This window comes from Acipenser ruthenus, chromosome 12, assembly GCF_902713425.1.
Source record: "Acipenser ruthenus chromosome 12, fAciRut3.2 maternal haplotype, whole genome shotgun sequence".
NCBI lineage: Eukaryota > Metazoa > Chordata > Actinopteri > Acipenseriformes > Acipenseridae > Acipenser > Acipenser ruthenus.
The window spans coordinates 25,532,878-25,554,852 of record NC_081200.1 but is presented as its reverse complement, the minus strand read 5'-3'; the positions used below and the strand labels follow the sequence as shown (position 1 = coordinate 25,554,852).

Below are 21,975 nucleotides of genomic sequence, written 5' to 3'. Positions count from 1 at the left end.
ATCACACACAGAGACATAAGCCTGCTATACGCTCCTTGCAAGTGAGCCGGCTCTTTTGTACAGCGGTATCGGCGCTATGCTTTAGTGCGAGAGGACTCGGGTTCGCGCCCGCCCTCCGCCTGTGTGTGGATTGCCTCTCCCTGTGAGATGCACCTGCCTGCGGGAACCAGGATCGCTACACATGCATCAGCTACAGAAACTGTACCCCCCCCCCACACACACACTTTTGAAACCAAATTTACGCCACTGAAGTAATGTTAATAAGGGGGACAATTAATCAAGCCTGAAGGAAAATACTTGTGGAATTAATATATAGAAGTAAAAGGTGATTTAGATCTGCCACTGTTTAGCTCATCAAAATAGACCATATCATGTGTTTCTTTCCTCACATTTCAGACCTATAAAGAGAATGGAAGCTGAGAACCGCTTTAAAGGTGATTTATCTCCCCTGCTCATAATGTAATTTGCATCACTACCATTCAACTACTCCCTCATTGTGCAGTTCTACAACTCTGTCTCTGAAGGTACAACACAAGCAGTCCAATATATAGGAATGTATTAAACAGACCCAAAAATCCTATTTAATACAAAATCACATATATTTAAAACCTACATTGCCACACCTTTAAGGCAAAATATAACTGGGGAACAACATTGATTTAAAGGAAGCAATGGGACATCAAAAACGGTAATGGCAAGCCATGTGTGAATTGCTTTTTAGACTGTCAGAGAATGCAAAGCCGAGCAGCTCCACTTTCAACATTTTAATAAGCCTTGGGAATATATGCATATCTGGCTTAATTGCTCATTATAATTCTAATGTGCATTTTCATAATTCATTAAAAATGATTATAAAGCTTTGGTGGTCAATTATTATTAGGGTCTGTGTAATAAGGGTCTTTTTTACTGGCTTAACATTTACATTGTAAAGTTGCTCTTTCAAATATTATAAAGGTGAAAAGATAGTGTTTTTGTTTAGTTTCCAAAAGCAAAAAGGTTATTCCCTTTGTCATACTTTCACTCATTTAGATACCTTTAAAATGAAATGAATAAGGTACAAAATGTTAGGCATTTATTAGATCTAAAAGGCTAAATTGCTTGGAATATACTTAACATGGTGTAGCTTTCTGTTAATTACCAATTTACATACGTTTATATAGATAATTCTCGTAACGTTATGATTAGGGGTAGTAGTGAGCATTGATTTCATAGCTAAACCTTTCCATTTTTACTAATAAATTCACAGCATATAATGAAGCCTCATTGTTTTGTCTTTTTTTCCCACATTGATGTGCCATCTTTGTTGGGAACAAGACTTTCACAAAGTAGCTTTGTGTTTCCTGAAACTTTTTTGAGCATGCAACACAAATAAAAAAAAGCCAATTATACTTTAAACCAGACTGTAATTATCGTATTCCTTCGAATTTAAGATGCAGCCCATATTTCCCACCCTCAATTTAAGGAAAAAATAAAACATCAAATAAATATGCATTTACAAAGATAAAGCCTCAATTACGCACATGGAGGCAATGTGCAATGTGTTGCTTCTCATTTCCAGTCGTGATTACTGACACTTGTTTTTCTCTCAATTTGTCACATTGCTTGGCATGTCGAAAAATACCGATGTCTGATCAGCATTTCCGATCTGTCTAAGCTGAAATTGTAAACACTTCTCTTCGAATTCCTCTGGAAACTAATGACACTTCTTTGAAAGTGGCTGCCTGTATGTGATGGATGATTTGAGATCGGGCAGTAACGTTTTGGTTTGTCTTTTCTCCGCAGTAAGTCACGTTGTCGTTGTGTATTCGGGCACTGACATCTTTGTTTGTCTTTTCTCAGCTGTCAGTCACGTTGCAGTTTGTGTACTCTGGTAGTCATGTTGGTGATTGTAACGCACGCATCACTATACTGTACTCGAATTTAAGACAGGCTATTTTTGAGAAGAAAAAAATTGTTTAAAATGTGCGTCTTAAATTCAAAGAAATATGGTACTTCCACAATGGTCTTTAAGTGTTGAGTTTGCCGTTTATTGTACCATATTAACACTAAGAGTTGGTACAGTAAAACAAATATATTTTTAAAATGTGTTTAATTTTAGCCAGGACACTGTGCTTTGTGGCACTGTTTTTGTTTATATCCATCGATGCAAAAAATATAGATTTCTTTTTTTTTTGGTGCTGAATTTGCTTTAGTGAATCCAAGATTTGTATAAATCTTTTATACTTTGTGAGGGCGTGTCATGTGATAGTCATAAGAACAAAGTTTGCAAACGACAGTAGGCCATTCGGCCCATCTTGCTTGTTTGGTTGTTAGTAGCTTATTGATCCCAGAATCTCATCAAGCAGCTTCTTGAAGGATCCCAGGGTGTCAGCTTCAACAACATTACTGGGGAGTTGGTTCCAGACTCCCACAATTCTCTGTGTAAAAAAGTGCCTCCTATTTTCTGCTCTGAATGCCCCTTTATCTAATCTCCGTTTGTGATCCCTGGTCCTTAACAATAACTTTTAAAATTTTGAATGCTTGAATCAGATCGCCGCGTAGTCTTCTTTGTTTAAGACTGAATAGATTCAATTATTTTAGCCTGCCTCCATATGACATGCTGTGGCAATGTGCTCCACCCCTGTGTGCATTTCTGTGTTGTATGTTGCGTGTGTTAATGTTGGTGTATAGAGATTGGTACACGGGATATAAACGGGTCTGTGTTTCACGTGTATTTAAAAATGTAGATTTGTATTTAGGCACGAGGATGGCACAGATCACTTCACGTGCTGGTGGACCTGCTACCTGGGCTGCTGTTGTGGTTATAGCTGCCTCCAGGTAGCGGAGGACCAACTCCACACCTTCCTCCAAGGTGTTTGGGGTGTGTTCCCTCTCATAGGCCTCCCATCGCTCCCTGTCCATCAACCACAGGATCCGGATCACTACTGGCATAGAATGGGCCTCCAGCCCAGCATTTTCCAGGATCCAGTCCCGCAGTTTCCTGGCGTCTTCGGCCATTGTCATTTTTTTTTTTCCAAAGAAACTGCGGTACTCTTTCCGGCCTGAGTCTGGGGGGCGCTGTTATCCCGCTTCTGACAACCATATGTCACAAGGCTGGCTGAGTGGTGACACGTCAGACCCGGAAGAAACACACAGACAGACGGTGGTGATGAGTAATGCTGAGTGCAATGGTGGCACTCAGCGTTTAGTAAAGGAAATAAAAGGGTTTTAAACACAAAACAGGACACGGCACTGGAGCCAAAATAAACAGGTAAACAAAACGAACTAACACACAAAACAAGCGGACGAACGTTTAAACAAGTACCGTGCTGGCACTTCCAGCACGCTGTAGCAATTGTTATTCTTTACTTTCTTTTTAATCCTTTCTCCTTTCTCCTTTCTCCTTTCTCCTGTCTCCTTTCTCCTGTCTCCTTTCTCCTTTCTCCTTTCTCCTTTCTCCACTCTCGAACACCCAACCCCCAGTGAGTGAAAACATGCTGCTTTTATGCAGTTGTACCGAGATTCGATTGCTAGTCAATCATTCAATTGGAATCTCGGTACAACTGCACGTGAATTAATTAAGTGTACTCCCGTGACCACACATTACATTTTAACCAGCACGTGAAGTGATCTGTGCCATCCTCGTGCCTAAATACAAATCTACATTTTTAAATACACGTGAAACACAGAACCGTTTATATCCCGTGTACCAATCTCTATACACAAACATTAACACACGCAACATACAACACAGAAATGCACACAGGGGTGGAGCACATTGCCACACATGCCTTTTAGACCCGGAATAATTCTGGTTGCTTTTCTTTGCACTCTTTCTAGAGCAGTAGTATCCTTTTTGTATCGAGGTGACCAGAACTGAACACAATATTGTAGATGAGGTCTTAATAAAAGTTTTAGCATTACTACCCTTGATTTAAATTCAACACTTTTCACTATATAGCCAAACATTTAGTTGGCCTTTTTTATAGCTTCGCCATAGCTTTGTCTAGATGAAGACATTTCTGAGTCAACATAAACTCCTAGATCTTTTTCATAGATTCCTTCTTCATTTCAGTATCTCCCACATGGTATTTAGTGTGCAGTACCTTACACTTTTCTATATTAAATGTAATTTGCCATGTGTCAGCCCAGTTTTGAATGTTGTCTAGATCACTTTGAATTATCTGTGCTGCTGCAAAGGTGTTTGCCACTCCTCCTATTTTTGTGTTGTCTGCAAATTTAATAAGTTTGCTTACTATACCAGAATCTAAGTCATTAATGTAGTCAGGCATCAGGCAACCCATCCATGTATTTAGGTTTGCAATTCTGATCTGGAAATACTAAAACCAGACACCCTTAAAGTCCAATAACCTAAGTAACTTTACATTTTACATATTGAAGTTTCATAAGCATAATAAAGGCTTTTTTACTTCTCACGGGACAGTCTACAGTAGGTGGACACCATGGGGCCAAATCGATCAAACTAACTTCTATGCAATGCAATACTGAAACCAATGAACCAAGAGTAGCAGGAAGTTGCAGGGAAGTTCAAGAGAGTTCAGCCAGTCCACAATATGCAGATTGGGAGTGGTGAACAGCCAAGTGTTGTGCATGTTTTTTCTCCAAACCACTTAGTATTCAATTTGCAATAGTAAAAATAGAATACCGTACAATGCATTTAGCCATTCAAAACTGGTTCACATTCATTAATAAAACCCCACAAAATAACATGGCAATTATTTGGCAAGGTGGCTGTGGTCATTATTTACCTCTGCTGTAGTTTGTTTTGTTTTCAAGTTCATTCTGCAGTAATCCTATTCTAACACAATTGGTTACATCTAGTAGAAGTCTGGATTGTTTATTTTCCAATTTCGCCTACTTTTATTTGGGGAAGTTTTCTTAACAGGAAGTTCAGGGATGTTTGGCCAATTTGTTTGATTGACTACTGGGGAGTAGCTACCATCCCTAATTTGGATGTAATACTCTGTACATTGTGGGATGTTACCGGGAAGTTGAGCAAAGTTGAGTTGATCGACTTGGAGGAAAGTACAGTCAGGGGGAAGTTTGCAAACTACGCCCTAAAAGCATACTTCTCTGCAGGGAAGTTTTTGATCGACTTGTCCTCCCATGGTACTTATGCAATATCAACATGGCACATTGGAAGGCTCTGTTCACAAAATGTCCAAATGTAACAAAGCAATACAGACAGGTGCCACTTGAGGTTTAATTGGCATGATTCATTATCATGTATGCATAAACTAAATCATTAACGGGTATATAAGGACCTTTTTATTTTATTGTGTTACATGGTCCCATGTGTTGCTACAACTGTTTAAGTACGGTGTGTATATTGTTTTAATTATTATTATTTTTTTTACATCATTGACCATATTTATCGTGTAAAAAAAAAAAAAAAAGCACAACAAGTTGTTGTATTTTAAGCAGTTGAATATGGTAGCAACTAACTTGCTCCTGAAGTGGCACCAGCGATTGAATTTGGCAACCAAATTAAATTTTTTTTGGGCCTGAAGCCATTGGCTCCCAAGGCAAAAACTTTGTCTGGAGCCCTGATTTGTAATTTTGTTTTAAAGAAATGTATTTTAAAGCAAAACGGGCCGAGAAGCTTATTTGCATTACCAGTCATTGCAAACACTTGCACAAGCAAAGAGACAATTGTGTGATTTTTATGTTTCATGCTTAATTTACTGTATTTGTTTTTTTTAACTTGTGTTATTTGCAATTAAAAGTTTTATTTTGAAAGTGATATAAACATAGCTCTCTCTACTCTAGTTAGTAAGAAGAGAAAACAATAGTGACAATCGTAGATTCAACAACAAATGGACCAATAAATACTTATTTATTTTACCAACTGTACCTAACACAATGCCAATGTGTTTATTGTGCAATGAATGTGTGCCAGTAGTTAAAGAATACAATATGAAAAGGCATTTTGAAACCAAAGACGGAGCTTTTGGAAGTACGTATCCAGAGGGCTCAGCAGTTAGAAGCTCAAAAGTAGAGGTGCTGATCTCTTCCTACCAACATGCTTGTGCAACTCTTGTGCAATCTTGCACTCATTGATTGTTTTTTGAGAGTAATTAAAAAGTATACCATACAAAGGAGATTAACAGTTTGGTCAGAAACAACAAATGTCATTAGTTGGGAAATTAACCAAAACATAAAAACATGATTACAATAATTTCCCACGTGCTGCTATCCCTTTCCATTGGACAAATCTGTTTGTTTTGAACTCATTCAAGTTTTTACTGTTTTTTCACGCACATCATTACGTTACTTACAACCACACTGTCGCACAGTTCTCGCTCTCAGACTTTATATTATAGTATATAACAGTATACAGTATATTATAGTATAACAGTTATACTCTTTATATGTCACATACATTTTAAAAAAATACTTCTGGCCTGTCTACTCCTAGCTTTTTTCCCCACTCTGGCCCCCTTAAAAAGCTAGTTGAAGAGCCCTGATATAGATATTAGTCATCAACATTTTCATCATACTGATAGCTCTAATTTTGAACTTACAGTCATGGTGGGGGCTGTATGTTTCTGACATACTCGTTAACACTGGGAAAATATGCAGTAAAATGAGAAACTTCCAGTACTGTAATACTTAAAATCCCTCATATTTCTCATTCAAAATAAATAAATAGAAAAAATAATTTTTATAATACGGTAGTTAACACTTAGCTTACCTTTTAAGGCCAGTGGACTCACAATGCATGCTAATTATGGAGATTTAATTGGCAATGTAATACAATTCTTCAGAGAATTTACAGGATGTACTGAGTGCAAACAAAGCCAACTATCATTTACTAAAGGTCTGACATTCTAATTGTGCCTTAGATGCACCAGTTTCTAGGTCTTACCACTGAGGTTTATGCTGTTCAGAGTCAGCACTGCAAAATGTTAATTATGTGGCAGTATGTTTTATTCTATGAACTACTCTGGTTGTTTTTTGTAGTTAGAGCAGTTTGAGTTACATTGACAAGTTGATAACAACATACATTACCAGCTGGATCTCATGCAAAGATGATACTGTGGGAAACATGAAAACAATACATTCATAGTATTATTTACATTGGAATTTGTGGCCGAATTCAACTTTCCCTTCCAATGGTGTGTAGACGATTGTGCATGTGTTGTGTCAGCAAATGCAAATGAAAACCAAATACAAAGGATGAAAAAATGCAATATTTATTTTTTTAGGCCGGATCATCCTAAAAGATCACATTCCGAAAGGAAATACATTGTTTCTGGATCTTTTTTCCTAGTTTATTTGATACGTGTCCATTCTGCAAACATTCCGAATAAGCTAGAGCTATATCTAAGACTTTCGGGACGTATATTGAAATAACACAATGCTGCTATAATTGTGGGTAGGTTCCTTCATTAGTTGGAAATGAGACCAACTCTGTCTTGGGTTTTCTTTTCCCCGCAACCACTTACACAGCACAGATGTGTTTTTTTTTTTTTTTAATTGAATGTAACAATCATTAATATAACAAAATACAACATGTGAAGGAAACATGTACAATGTGAAAGATGTCTACTACAATTTTCCTTATGGAAAATTAGACGGACCATGTTTGTCACACAGACTAGTGTGTTTCCACACTGAGGTAATATAGCTTACGCAACGCTTCATTGGGCATGCGCCAGTACATCTGACAGTACACGCGGAAATCAACATCAACAATCATCATTATCTTTTCTAGTAACATCCAATTGCAATTCATGCAGTGTATGTAAAACTAAATTCCATATAACTTGCTTTATTAACAATCCAAACATGTATATTTTGCATTACTTTGCAATGCATCATTTTATTTAGCATGGCTAATCTGCAATTACCCTTCAGGTCAACCATGCTCTTACTTAAGAGTGTAATATTTTAGGGGGAAGACGGTTAATTTGTTTTTTATTTATTTATTTATTTATTATTATTATTATTATTATTATTATTATTATTATTATTATTATTATTATTATTATTAATTAGCCTGTGAATTTCTGTGTTATTGCTTTAATTTCAGTGGTATTTCTCCAGCTCTTTATGCTTCTGAAAAAACTGAATAACTCTTCTATAAATAAACATATTTTATTAAAACCCTTAAGGTTTCTCAAGAAAGTTAACTGTTTACTGCATGATCACTTAAAACACTTCTACTCTTAAAGCCTCATTTAGAAATAAAGAATTAAAACTAAAGTGCTTCATACACACATCCCAAGACATAGTATAAACATGGACTTGGCATCACCCTGGTGTAGGGTGTGATCTCCTGGTATACCCTGGGTCCCTTGATTACTCTGGAAAGATAAACTAATGCCGTAGCAGAATCGCTACAGATAGCACCTGACAGCAGCTACTTTCAAGACCATAATGCACCCATCCATCAGTTTGAGGAGCATGACCAAGACTTCAGCCATCTTCCAGGACCTCCACAATCACCCAATCTTAATCCAATTGATTAACATGAATAAGGACTTTGTCAACCGATCCTCGGTCTACCTCTCTGCAGCAATCACGAGAAATATTAATGACTGAGCGGATTAACATCCCTCAGGACACTTCCCAGAACCTTGTGGAGTCAAGGCTATGATCAGGGAAAACACTGGCTAACCTGACAGATACACATACTAATAAAGTAGCCAGGCAGTGTTTCTCTTTTTGGAGAAATGTTTAGGGGCCAGACTAAACAAACCAAACTAAGTTGGTCTGAGATCTGAGCCCCAGGGCCACTATCATGGTGATTTCTGTGCCCAGTTTGTTGTAATTGCCGGGCAGGAGATTGAGAAGTAGTTCTCTATGAATGATATCTCTCATCACCTGAAGACGTTAGCTCAACACCATTAATTTGCATGAATGGTTAGAAAACTATCTACACATTGTGAATTGAATTGTTTTGATATATTTTATTATGCAGTTACATAAAGCCCTAAAGGCTTTTAAAACCTTTGCATAGCACTACATTTGTCATGTAATCATGAAGTACAAGAACATTTTTAATGATATATGGCTTGAAATAAAGTCTGCAGTGCTGGGTAAAATCTACTTGTGTGGTATTTAAATAAAAATATACTGTGAGGGTCATACAACGAATAGGCATAGAGAATATGGAGTAAAAGGGGAAGTGCCTACTTGAATACAGCCTTGGTTCTATTGACACACACGGGAATGTATTTATTTTCCAGAGGTCCCAAAATTATGTGTTTTTTTGGTCACGCTTTATTTTAAGGGCTGTTTTTTTTGTGTTTATTAACTGTTAACAAACAGCTAATAAACATGTTAATGTACAATATTTCTTTTTTGTTAACTGTTAGTTAATAATATATAATAGGCCATCTAAAACTGCAAACACCACAGCCCTATGTATGATCAATCAAGCACCAGAGCCCTATGGATGAGCAATACCCAGTCGATCATATGTTTGAAATCAGGTTTATATTAACCCTAACCCTAACCCTTAGTTAAAAATTAACAATGTATGTTAATAGTTAATAAACAAACAAAAAAAAAAAAACGGCCCTTAAAATAAAGCATGACCGTTTTTTTAGATTTTGTAAACCATTTTTAGCCATAGAGATTAACTGAAATGAGGACATATTTTACATTGGCATTCTCTGGTTATAACCAACATAGATAATTGGTCACATAGAATGTAATTTAATAATTGAAGATATGATAATACATCTATGGCCACTTTAATAAAGGTTAGTAAAAGAGTAAGTAGCAGGGTTCGGAAAAAATAGCATCTCCACGTGTTGCTACAACTATTTAAATAACGTACCTGCCATTTTTCAATTAATTGTTAACACCCTGACAACTTTTTTACACTTAGAACTTAAGTCTGTTTCAAAGCTCTTTTCAAAATGGCCACTCGATTGCGCTGATCATGTAAGGATTACTGCCCACGTTGTTAAACAGGTAACACAACAATAACAATCCATGATGTGGTACGGTACAGAAAAGCCAGAGCACTTGTTATTTTTTTTATTATTATTTTAATCGCTCCTGCAGTGATTTAGAGGTACAGATCCCCAACCCCAGTGCACAAACAGCCATTTTGAAAAGAGCTTTGAAACATACTTTAAAGTTATAAGTGTAAATGGTTGTCAGGAAGGCAATGCATTTTAAGCAACTGTACTATCATTGTAAATTGTTGTACAATTTATATATATGTTTCTGAAAATGGTCATTTAATTACAGTGTATCACATTATCTTGGGGTGACCATTTAATGTTGCATACAGTATTTGCAACTGTCAGTTATAGGAAACATTAGTTCTAATTAGTTCAGAATTTTCTGTCTCATGTTTACTGTATGTTGTTAAATAATTAAATGAGTTCTACTAATCATGTCATGAAAAGTTTGTTAGCACTGTGTGCTGTGGAGGAGACCAGTAATGACAGATTATTTGCTGTATGTTAAAGGCAAGACATTTTATACATGCAGGCTGCACCATTAACAGAAAAAACTACTGTCTTATTTTACACACAGCCTGACAAATAAACAGCATAGCAAGAGTTATACAAAAATTAAATAACAAAGTTAAGCACAATACAACGGTACTCTGAGAGTGCATCTGGAGCAAGCCATAAATTAATAGAATAGTTTACAAGCTGTTGGTCTTTTCTTGTCCTATATTTCTCACGATCACAAACAAAAACTGGAATTTTAAATAGCATAGAGTACTGGTTAAACGTATAATACTGTTAAAGACATCAGTAAGTAGCTCAGAGTTTCTACTACTAGTTTTCCAGCAACAATTTACAAAACATTTTGAAAAATACCTTTGGGACACCATTGCATACATTTCAAATGGCTTTATCACACCAGCTCAGCTGTTCACGGAATGGCAAATAAAGCACGGCTGAGGAGATGACAGTAATTAATGATACCTCCTCTAAAACCACTGCTTGCTTACTGGTGAGATGCTTCATGTGAACGCTTGAGCCATGTTCTCAAAAAGTTACTCTTTCTGAGCAGTGATTATTTCAGACAGACAAATGTAAATTGATACATTTAAATAAAAATATATAGAATGGTAGTAATAATAGCATTGAGTGACGAGTATCTCTATAATAATAGAACTCCCCTGTTGAAAAAAAAGTTCCATTATAACCTGGTGTGGCAGTCTGGCTCGCAGTGGTGATGTGTGATGACGTCACGGACCAGGAAGTACAGAAACCAAACAACAGTGGATGGGCGGGTGAAGCTGAATGCAGTTGCCTTCAGCGTATTTATTAACAAACAAATGATTTTAACAAAACACCAAACAAAAGGGCACGAGGGCCAAACGAATAAACAAACAAACAAGTAAGTGTTGTGCTGGATAATCCAGCATGTTTTAGCAATTGTTTTTAAATGTTGTTCTTTCTCTCCGCTCCCCGTACTCTCCTCTCTACACTCCACCCCGAGTGCAGAGAGCTGCAGATTTATATACTCTGGCCGAGGGATTAACTAGTTGTTAATTATCTTATTACCCCTCGGCCAGAGTCTGCACGTGTTTGGTAAGGATGCATGACTGTCAGCTAGTTAAATAATCAGTAGCTGATCAGCCATGCATCCTCACTGGGTTTTTAAATATAATAATAAAAGACGCAGCGCTTTTATCCGCGCCGCAAACAAAAATACAAATAATAATAAATAGGGGCGGGACACTCCGCCACACCTTGTAACACTGCACACGATTATTCCTTAATTATAATAGAGTGGTTTCTCTTAGCTGTCACATAGTGCAACACAAACTGACAGTATTATTCCTACGTATTTCAACTAACACTTAGCTCACACAGTATCTGGGGATAAAAGAACTATGAATTTCAAGAGATGCCTTCAAGATTAATTTTATCAGCAGTTAAATGTTAAAGGATATAATTAAAACAAAACTGTCACCAAAACAAACCTGCATCTTTGGACTTCAGTGTTTCATAAGACAGAGATGTGCATACTCAGCATAACATTAATGAGTATAGTGCTCAATATTACATCTTGGCACCCATAAAATAAATTCAGTTTTGCCCCGTTATGTCTATTGAGTGTCTGAATGGTGCTTGAACTTGAATCGATATGTACAGTACTGTCAGAAAAACAAACATAGAAAAAAAGGGGTACTTTCTTAGGCATATATTTTTGATAATAATTTCTTGAGACTCCTGTACTCCAAAGCATGTTACTGCATTCATAAATTTAAAATGATGTACCAAAAGCTAATTAGAAGTGTGCATTAGAAGAGACACCTCACAGTAACGGTGGAGAATGGAAAGTGATGGGATCCTTGGGATGTCTCTGGTCAGTTCTGCATACATTGTGTTTTAATAAAATAAGAGAAACGCACCATAATATACTTACAATTTACTATGACTTTCACTTTCTTCATATCGGGGAATGATGCATCATTTTCAGCACTGCATTCATAGTCTCCGGCCTGGTCCTTAGTAATTCCAGTTATCACTAGGTACTCTCCAGTTTCAAACGTCTTGGCTAAATTGAAAAATGAGAGTGTTGTTCAGTGCATGCACAGTGAAATGAAACAAAATAAATAAAACACAAAAAAATAGAGTATGGGTACACCACACACTAAAAAAAGGAAACAATTTGGGGAATACTTGTTAAAGACCTAATGTGATTGTTATTATTGGTCAACATTGTTAAACAAATTTTACAGAAATATGAAACCAGTGTGTGGTGCTCCCTGTCACTTTGACTAAAATTAAAGTGAAATAAAAAGAGATGACATGCCATCAATTTCCAATTGTTCTGCTATTTCTTGTCACGTGACATCCTTCTTTTTATTGTTAATAATTAAATTCTCATTTTTTTTATTTCTGTGGTAATCTCTGCATGAGCGAGACAGTCACAGTCTGACAGGCACTACCTTTGACCTTATTTCTGATTGGTCCATTGCGACACGAATAGCTTGTGGTGCGAATAGAAATAAAACAGATTTATTTCTAAATTTGCTTGCGTCATTCGCGCCGCTCACTACGGCGGCAGTGTGCATTGCTCTCATTTAAATCAATAGGTTTAATTATTTTTTATTCGCTCGCTCGCTTCATTCGTGTCCAGTGTGCATAGCCCTTTAGAGTCTCACAATTTGAAGTCGAAAGAAAAGGCTACAGCCAGAACCAGATGAACTGTATCACTAGAAAATAATATAAACGTGTTGGTAGATGATAAGTGTGTATTTACCAGGGATTCGAAACGGAAACGGAACGATAAACAAACAAACAAAAAAAAACAGAAACAAAAAATGAAACTAATTAATTTATTACATTCTGGAATGAAAACGATATTCAAGATTTTATTTATCGGTTAGTATTTTTTTTCATTCCCTTTCAGCCTATTCTCTCTGTCTCATTCCACTGTTTTCAAACATACAATAGTGTGAAAAAAAGCGCTCTTCCCATGGCCTTGCACCTCAGTGGGCAACGACAAAGCATTACATCAAAGCCAGCTAATGAAATTCAACATTACATTAGCTTGCTTTTTCAGAGCAGCCAGCAAATCAAATAGCACTTTTATTTTTAAAATTTTAAGCAATGAGAACGAAAGATACAAAAAAAAATAATAATAATATACAGAATAGTACTATATAGTACAGAATACATACAAAATATAATGGGAGCCAGGGCTCTAAATAATTAGAAGAAAATATTAAATATGAAGTTACATAGATTAAATGTTTTCAAAGCTTTTTTGTTATGAGAAATTTTAATAACTTTAATGTACTGCTCCATTTCTTTTATAAAAAGTAAAAAAACAAAGTTTCTGATTAGAAAATTTACATTTGTGAATATGAAATTTAGCCATTAAAATTATCAAATTGATCATGTAAAATTCATTACTTTCAATAGTATTATAACTGGTGAAACCAAACAGTATATTTTTCCTTTTTTTAATATTATTGCTGATAAAAGCAACCAGATCCTTCATAAAAATTCTGGAATGTCTACAATCCCAAAATAAGTGCAACATTGTTTCAGTGGAGTCATTACAAAATGAGCAATTAAGATCAATCAGTGCGTTTACATAAGCATACGAATTCCAATATTTTTCGGAAAACTAAGTTTTCAGAAAACTAATTCCGATATCAAAAGTCATGTAAACACAGTTTTCGGAAAATGTATCGGAATATTCCTTAGGTCAGTTTTCGGAAAACAGCACATAAAAATCTCTGATTCAATTCCGAAAACGAACCAAATGTATATCATGTAAACGCACTTTTCGGAAAACTTATTCCGAAAGCGTACTGCACATGTGCAAACTTTGACCCTCATTCCTGCACGTGGTTTTAGAAAACAGAGAAAATAATAATAATATGTAGTAAGTCTGCATGGATCCATTTGCTCCGTTGAATCGTATTTTGTCATATACTTGTACTTGCTAGAACCGAATTGTGACCGAGCAGCAGTTGAGTGGCGTGTGTATAGTGACATCACGGAGCAGGAAGTACCAGAAACAAAACAATGGATGGGCGGGTGAAGCTAAACGCTACGGCGCTCAGCGTATTTATTAAATAATAAACAAAAGATTTCAACAAACAACACAAAACAAAACAAACAACACAAAACACAACAAACAAAAAGGTGCGTTGGCCAAACAAATAAATATCGTGCTGGTGTAAACCAGCACGCTTAGCAGTTATTTGTAAGGTAAGTTTCGTTTCGTTTTCTCTCTCTCCTCGCTCTCACGCCTAATACACTCTCCTCCGAGCATGGACAGCTGCAGGTTCTTATATTCTGGCTGAGGGGTTAACTAGCTGTTAATTATCTTATTACCCCTCAGTCTGCACGAGTTTCGTAAGGATGCGTGACTGTGAGCTAGTTAACTAATAAGTAGATGATCAGCCACGCATCCTCACAAGGTTTTTAATTATAGAAACAATAACAAATATGCAGCACTTTTATCCGCGCCGCAAACAAAAATACAAATGATATATATATAGGGGCGGGATATTTCACCACACGAAGTCATTGTATTTTATCTTGCTCTTAATTTTATTAATACTTGTACTGTGATTCTTGAAATGTATTTTTGTTTACGACTGTAAGTCACCCTGGATAAGGGCGTCTGCTAAGAAATAAATAAATAATAATAATAATAATAATAATAATAATAATAATAATAATAATAAGTTAGGGATAAAGTAATATTTCTCAGTATGTATTTTTTTAATAGCCCATACTGAAGCAGCACATGTTTTCCAGCTTCAAAATTACGTGATAATTTAAAATAATGTCTGCAAAAGAAACTGGTAATATAGAACAGGATGAGCTGTTGGAAAGGCTGATTGCACATTGTGGGGAATCTGAAAAGAGGTATAGGATAGTAATCTCTGAAGATTACTATCCTATACCTGACCTGACTCTTCGATAAAGCACTTTTATTGGATTGGTATCCGTTCTATCGCAGAGAAAATGTCCGGTCTGTTCAAATTGTACTTAGGGTACTACTTTGCATGCGAAAATATCCTGCATTTTCCGAAAACTTAAATCCATGTATACAGTTGAATTCTAATTAGACTTTCTATCGTTAATCATGTAAACACAGAAAAGTGACGTTTTAAGAAAATCCGTTTTCTGATTCAGTTTTCTGAAAACATTAGTTTTCGGAAAACACTTTGTCATGTAAACGTACTGATTGTCATATTTAAGTTTTTTTATTTTTATTGTTCTTAATAGGATAGTATTTATGTATCATTTTATATGATATTTCTTTAATCTTATTGGTTAACAAGTATTTGTTGGGTAAAAGCCCAGCTTTTCTCCAGTTTATACCCCCAATAAACCCATCCCAATAAGCCACAGTATAAGGAATGGATACTAGATCATTTTGAAAATGAGATTGTATACATTTATTATTATTTTTAGTATTATTCAATAAACAATATTTTCCAATAAAAGTTTCGGAAGGGTCTAGGGAAGGTAAAGCACAGCTTTCAAATCATCCTTCAGTAAAGTGATTACTCCTCTAGGAATTGCGTCGAAAATAATTGCAAATTAGTTGTAATTGGTAGATTGAAAGTGGATAACAATACTGTATAGCTAAGAAGATTGCCATTACAGTTAAATAATTGAGTAACTAATATGGTGCCACTGTTAAAAAATGGATCTGTTTTTATAGCAAATATCTTTATTATTCAGAATGAAATATTTGTGTGCGGGAAAATTATGTTTGTAAATTAGAGACCAAGAAAGAAGCATTTGTTTATGAAAGTTGGATAATTTAATGGGAACCGTGTGATAACCAGATATCATGGCCCCACTGAGACCTCCAGAACCTCTTATCTTCTTCACAAGAGTGAGACTCTTGTACAAAGCAAAAATCAGAATTCTTTTTTTTTTAGCGTAAAGAAATAAAGCTTTGCGTTTAACATTGTTTCTTAACACCCTGACATTGAATGAAATAATGGATAAAGATGAAATTTTAAACTAGTAGAATTTAAACATTACTCTCAAGAATAATAGATTAAACATATATATATATATATATATATATATATATATATACACACACACACACACATATACATATATACAGTATATATATACATACACATACATACATATACACATATGCATACATACAGTATACACACATACATCTGGGTCATACATATACACTGAGTGTACAAAACATTAGGAACACCTTCCTAATATTGAGTTGCATCCCCTTTTGCCCTCAGAACAGCCTCAATTCGTTGGGGCATGGACTACAAGGTGTCGAAAGCGTTCCACAGGGATGCTGGCCCATGTTGACTCCAATGCTTCCCACAGTTGTGTCAAGTTGGCTGGTAGTGGATCTCTACTCCGAATAGCTCATTCCATCTCATCCCACAGATGCTCAATTGGATTGAGATCTGGTGACTGGGCAGACCACTGCAGTAAGCTGAATTCACTGTCATGTTCGTGGAACCATTCCTGGACAATCCTAGCCTTGTGGCATGGGGCATTATCCTGCTGAAAAAATCCATTAGCAGATGGATACACTGCTGCCATGAAGGGATACACCTGATTGACAATGATGTTCAGATATCCTGTGGCATTCAAACGTTGCTCCACTTTTATCAAGGGGCCCAATGTACCATGAAAACACACCCCACACCATCACACCACCACCACCAGCCTGCACTGTTGGCACGCTGCATGATGGATGCATGTACTCATGTGGTTTTCTCCATACCCTAGTCCTACCATCAGCGTGAAACAGCAGGAACAGGGATTCATCAGACCAGGCAATGTTTTTCCAATCCTCCAGTGTTTTCATTCCTTAACCCACTGCAACCGCAGTTTCTTGTGTTTTGCTGAAAGAAGTGGAACTCTGTTAGGTCGTCGGCTGCCATACCCCATTCGTGTTAAGGTACGACGAGTTGTGCGTTCTTTTATGGGTCTTTCGGCACCAATGTTGTACTGGACTGTCAGTTGACTAACTGTAGCCCGTCTGTTGCTCTGCACAATTCGTGTCAGCCTCCTTTGGCCTCTTTCATCAATGAGCCGTTTTCGACCACTGGTCTGCTGTTGGCTGGATGTCCTTTGGGTGGTGGACCATCCTTGATACACACGGGAAACTGTTGAGCGTAAAAAACCCAGCAGCGTTGCAGTTCTTGACACACTCAAACCGTCGCGAGGTGGAGCCTGAACTGAAGGCAAATTATAGTGCATTTTAGTAGATGATTAAAAAATAAAAATAAAACCTGGGAGCCAAGATGGCGGCTTAGAAGGATATCACTCTGCTGAGCTCTGTTTGACCAGAATATAAATAAATAAATACACACTATAAAATGACACTATAACTGAAACATATATTTCACAATCTTCTGTGGGTAAACTAGCTTTCAAAGATTTAAAGCAAGCAGAAAACAAAATTTATTAACTCAAAATCTAATTGATTCTAGGCCTACCGGCCGAAGAAAAACACGCTACTGAAATCATTTTTAACTTCTGAATGTATAAATGTCTAAAGAAGGCAAAAGGAAGACATTGAATAGAAAAAATTAAATATAACAGGCTGTCATGTACCAAGACAAAATAAATAATTCTAAATCAAATTCTGACGCTGAAAATCCGATACTGGTAGAAGAAGGAGCTAATGTTACCGTTGCTGTAACTAATCACAACTACACGTGTTCCTCTGGAGGTTTTGACAGTGAAGTGGATGAAGTTGGAGAACTTTTTGGATGTGCTATCTTCCCTAGTACCCTCCTTCTTCTTCGCATAATCAAAACAGAAGGCAGGCTAGACACATGTGGAAGCAAAATATCTAAAATTGAAAGATATAAAAGGCGTTGGGACTTAAAACTGTATGGTGTACCAGAAAACAAAAACAAAAACATAAGATTGGAAGTTATTCACATTTGTCAAACTCTCCTTCCGTATGTCAAAATGAAAATACTCGATGTCATTGACACTGTTCATAAAACACTTAGGGAACATCCTTCCCAGAGGGATTATTTTACAGTTCTCACTGCGGCACTACAGGGATGCGATCTGGAAAGCTGCCAAAAAGTCATCGTTTCTAAAAGAAAAAGGACACTGCTTACCATTGTTGGTATTTTCAGCAAGCTGCAGTAAAAACAAACCTTACCATTGTTGGTATTGTTCGTCCGCGGTAAAAACAGTCCTAATTATGGAGTGGTTCTGTGTTATGTTGCTGCAATTAGAAATTTGAATTAGGTGCTGAGTACTATTACTATAGACCAGGCAGGACCACCACATCATGTGATTTTTTTGGAATCGAGAGGTACTCAAAAGAAGCCGCAGCCAGAGAATGCCAGAGAATGCCAGAGAAAAGTTATGGAAATAAATCAATAGTGTAGCAACATAACCTGGGATTGATTTGTGCCAGAACATATTTTTTGTTGCAAAAAAATAAACTAAACAAAAAAACACTTTTCTGTTCCATGAATTGAATGACAAAAGTGTTCTGTAATGATGTATTTTAAGATGTGACATCTATGTGAAAAAATCACTATTTTTTTTTTTTCACAACCCAAAGCTGAAACCGCAAAAAAAAAACTAGATCTTGCCGCTCCTGTTCATCAGATTAGTTGGCCCACCACTGGTATTATTAAGATTATGTTAAAACATGGCTAGGCAAAGGTGGCATGCAGCTACTTAAACATGTCTTACCTTTATGGTCAGCTGATAGCATTTGTGAAAACAAAAGACACTAAACAGTGTCACCTGAGTAGTACATGGAAGTGGTGCAGTCTGGATGTGTGGAAAGACATGTCCAAATAAGTATACAGGGTCAAATGATCAAATTGATTATTTAATTCACCCACAAACATACTAGTAGTAGCAGCACTCACAGTGAAATCGGTAAAACGTCAGCCGGCACAGTACTGATGTGCATTTATCTCAAACACAATATTGCTCACTTACTGCCACATATTAATACATTAATATAACACTGCACAGGCAGAGGATCTGTCTCCTTAACGCACCAAAATATAGTCCTCTCAGGCATACTGATAAGAGGCACATCAAGATATCTGACTCAGCAAGAAATACAAAGAAAACACAAGCTGTCTGCTGATGAAATGTGTGCCTGCAAGCCACCAGGGTAGCATAAAATGACAGACATTGAGGAGAGCAGAAATTTGAGACCCCCCCCCCCCCCCCCATGAATAAACTCAATCGCCCGATCAATCTCACAAACCTTCAAATTCCTAGATGAAACACTCAACTTAGAACAATCCTGCCACTGCTCCCTCTGTGGCTTTATGACCTTGCATATATAAAAACAAAAGTGTCATTAAAATTCAGAGGCTATGAATAAGTGATTAATCACAATTTGGAAAACTATGTGTTGCGTAAAGTGATGATGAAGTATGTATGCTTTTATTGTCATGTAATGAATGATCACATATGATAACTCCCAGAGCTGCTGCTCACTTCAGGGCTGCACTCACTGTACCAACACTTAATCTAAGGTTCTTTTGGTATTCTAAAGTAAGATGGAAAGAAACCTGTTAAATTACATAAGACGTAAAATGTGATCAGTCATTAAGACATTAACAAAACAAACTGCTCTCTTGTAGCAAATACTGTAGCCTGCCATTTGGATTGTATTCTTACCAAGGAGTGGTTAGCAGAGGGAAATACAAGTGAGCAGGGGAACACTCTCTTTGTTTTGGCTGAGAAAGACATTATTTATATTGAATTTGGAGCTTGATGGTGTGTGTGTGAAGGGTTTGTTCTGTTTGTTTGAGTTAATAGAGGTCTTAACCAGAGAAACTCTGCCCTACTCTGTATGACAACAGGAATATGGGTGCATTAGAATTCAAAGTATTGTATGCGTGCAGCATGTAATCCAAACTCAATACAATGAGTCTCCAGGTACATACATTAGGCAGCACACATGATGTGCACCCACCTACAGTTATTATTGGTGTTTATTTTAAAGTGGTAGGTGAAAATATAAAACAATCATTTGTTTGTGAAAAGCAGGGACAGAATTTTCAACCTACCAGAACCCAATTTTCTTGCCTACATGATTTAGAACCGTTTATTCAATAACAATATTCTAATGTGTTTTCTGAAAACTTGCTAGGAACATGTTACTTATTTACAGGGAATTGGGGATTCCTACTCAGAATTCACGTATTCATGTAATAATCCTGTCATATAAAACATTGCAACGATTTTCAATTTGAAAAGAAGAGCAAATGAAGTAATTTGGTTCCATTATTCAAAACCTTGTTCAAGGTGGTGTTAAATGAGGAGCAAGCTGTGTAAACCCTGTTTAGATTACATTTCACCAGCTCCTAATGAGAAGTTAATTCCAGTCAGCAGACCCCATTTGGAATCTTGTGTTGTACACTCCTGGGGAAATTTGAATTATCATTATACATGTAATTTACAGTTCAATCACCATTTACATAGTTCTAGAACTATTTGTTAAATTAATTGTATCTAAAATAACAAAAAAAAATTGTTCCATACAATTTCTCAGCAATGCACATCTATTCATTTTATAGGTCTCAAATGTGCAGTTTTGAAAGAAACAAATGTTACAACAAACATGTACAGTAATCCGTCGTGTATCCGCCCGTCACATATCCGCCCTAACCGTTTATCCACCATGGTCAAGCTCTTCAGCCCAGTGTGTGTGTGTGTGTGTGTGTGCGTGTGCGTGCGTGTGAGAGAGAACCTGAACCAGGGTTGGACATCGAAGAGTGAGTAAACAAGTCGAAACTGCCGACAGCCAGGCCAGTAGCCGTTTGTTTATTATTGAACAGAGAATATTACTTCAGAGATTGTAGATCCTGCCAAAGTTTTCGTACCGTGTGTTGTATGTACTCCGTGCACTACCATTGCTGGTAGTGTCACATAAATCCTGTTTGCCTGGGGGGCGAACAGGATTTCAACCTCAACCTCCATTTTGATCTCCTGCCTGTCACTCAACAGCGAATGCACGCACCCACACAGCAGACGGCCACCCTGTCACAAGCATTGATACACTCTATCTTTCTAAACAAGGGATTTAGGATGAGGTCCTTAATAAAACCTGAATCTCAAAACACCTTACTCTGGTACCACCATAGTCGGATAAGCGACAGACTACTGTATTTTAATTTCAATACATGATATCTGGTATTACACAAGGTTAACGAAAACTGTTTGGAAGCCATGTCTTTTGACTGTTTTTGTACTTCTTGGGTAGTTTCACCTGGAGAGTGAAATTGCCCCCACCCCTACGCTGGCTTCTATCCAGTCAGTTAACCAATCAGCTGCTTCCCCTATTGACTGACACGCTTTCTGCCACTAACATACTTTGACCCAGAAGAAACTGCAGAGTTAAAAAGACCAAGTGAGTACAAGTGCAAACAGATGACCCCTTCTTTAACTTAAAGTAGTACTAGATGCCATGTTTTAAAATTAAAATACATGTGTGCTATAACATGTGTTTCTTTCAAAACTGCACATTTGAGATGTTTGTACAAATGGAAGTGCAAAATGGCCAGGC

At 36.7% G+C, this 21,975-nt stretch overlaps 1 protein-coding gene across 1 annotated transcript in view; it reads right to left on the bottom strand.

Annotated features, from left to right (window-relative positions):
• Positions 1-21,975, bottom strand: part of LOC117416621 (neuronal growth regulator 1-like) — a 317,626-nt gene that overhangs the window by 86,380 nt on the left and 209,271 nt on the right. The window contains exon 4 of the mRNA XM_034924603.2: positions 12,355-12,486. Coding sequence (XP_034780494.2) covers positions 12,355-12,486 — 132 coding nt within the window. The remainder of the gene's footprint in view (positions 1-12,354; positions 12,487-21,975) is intronic.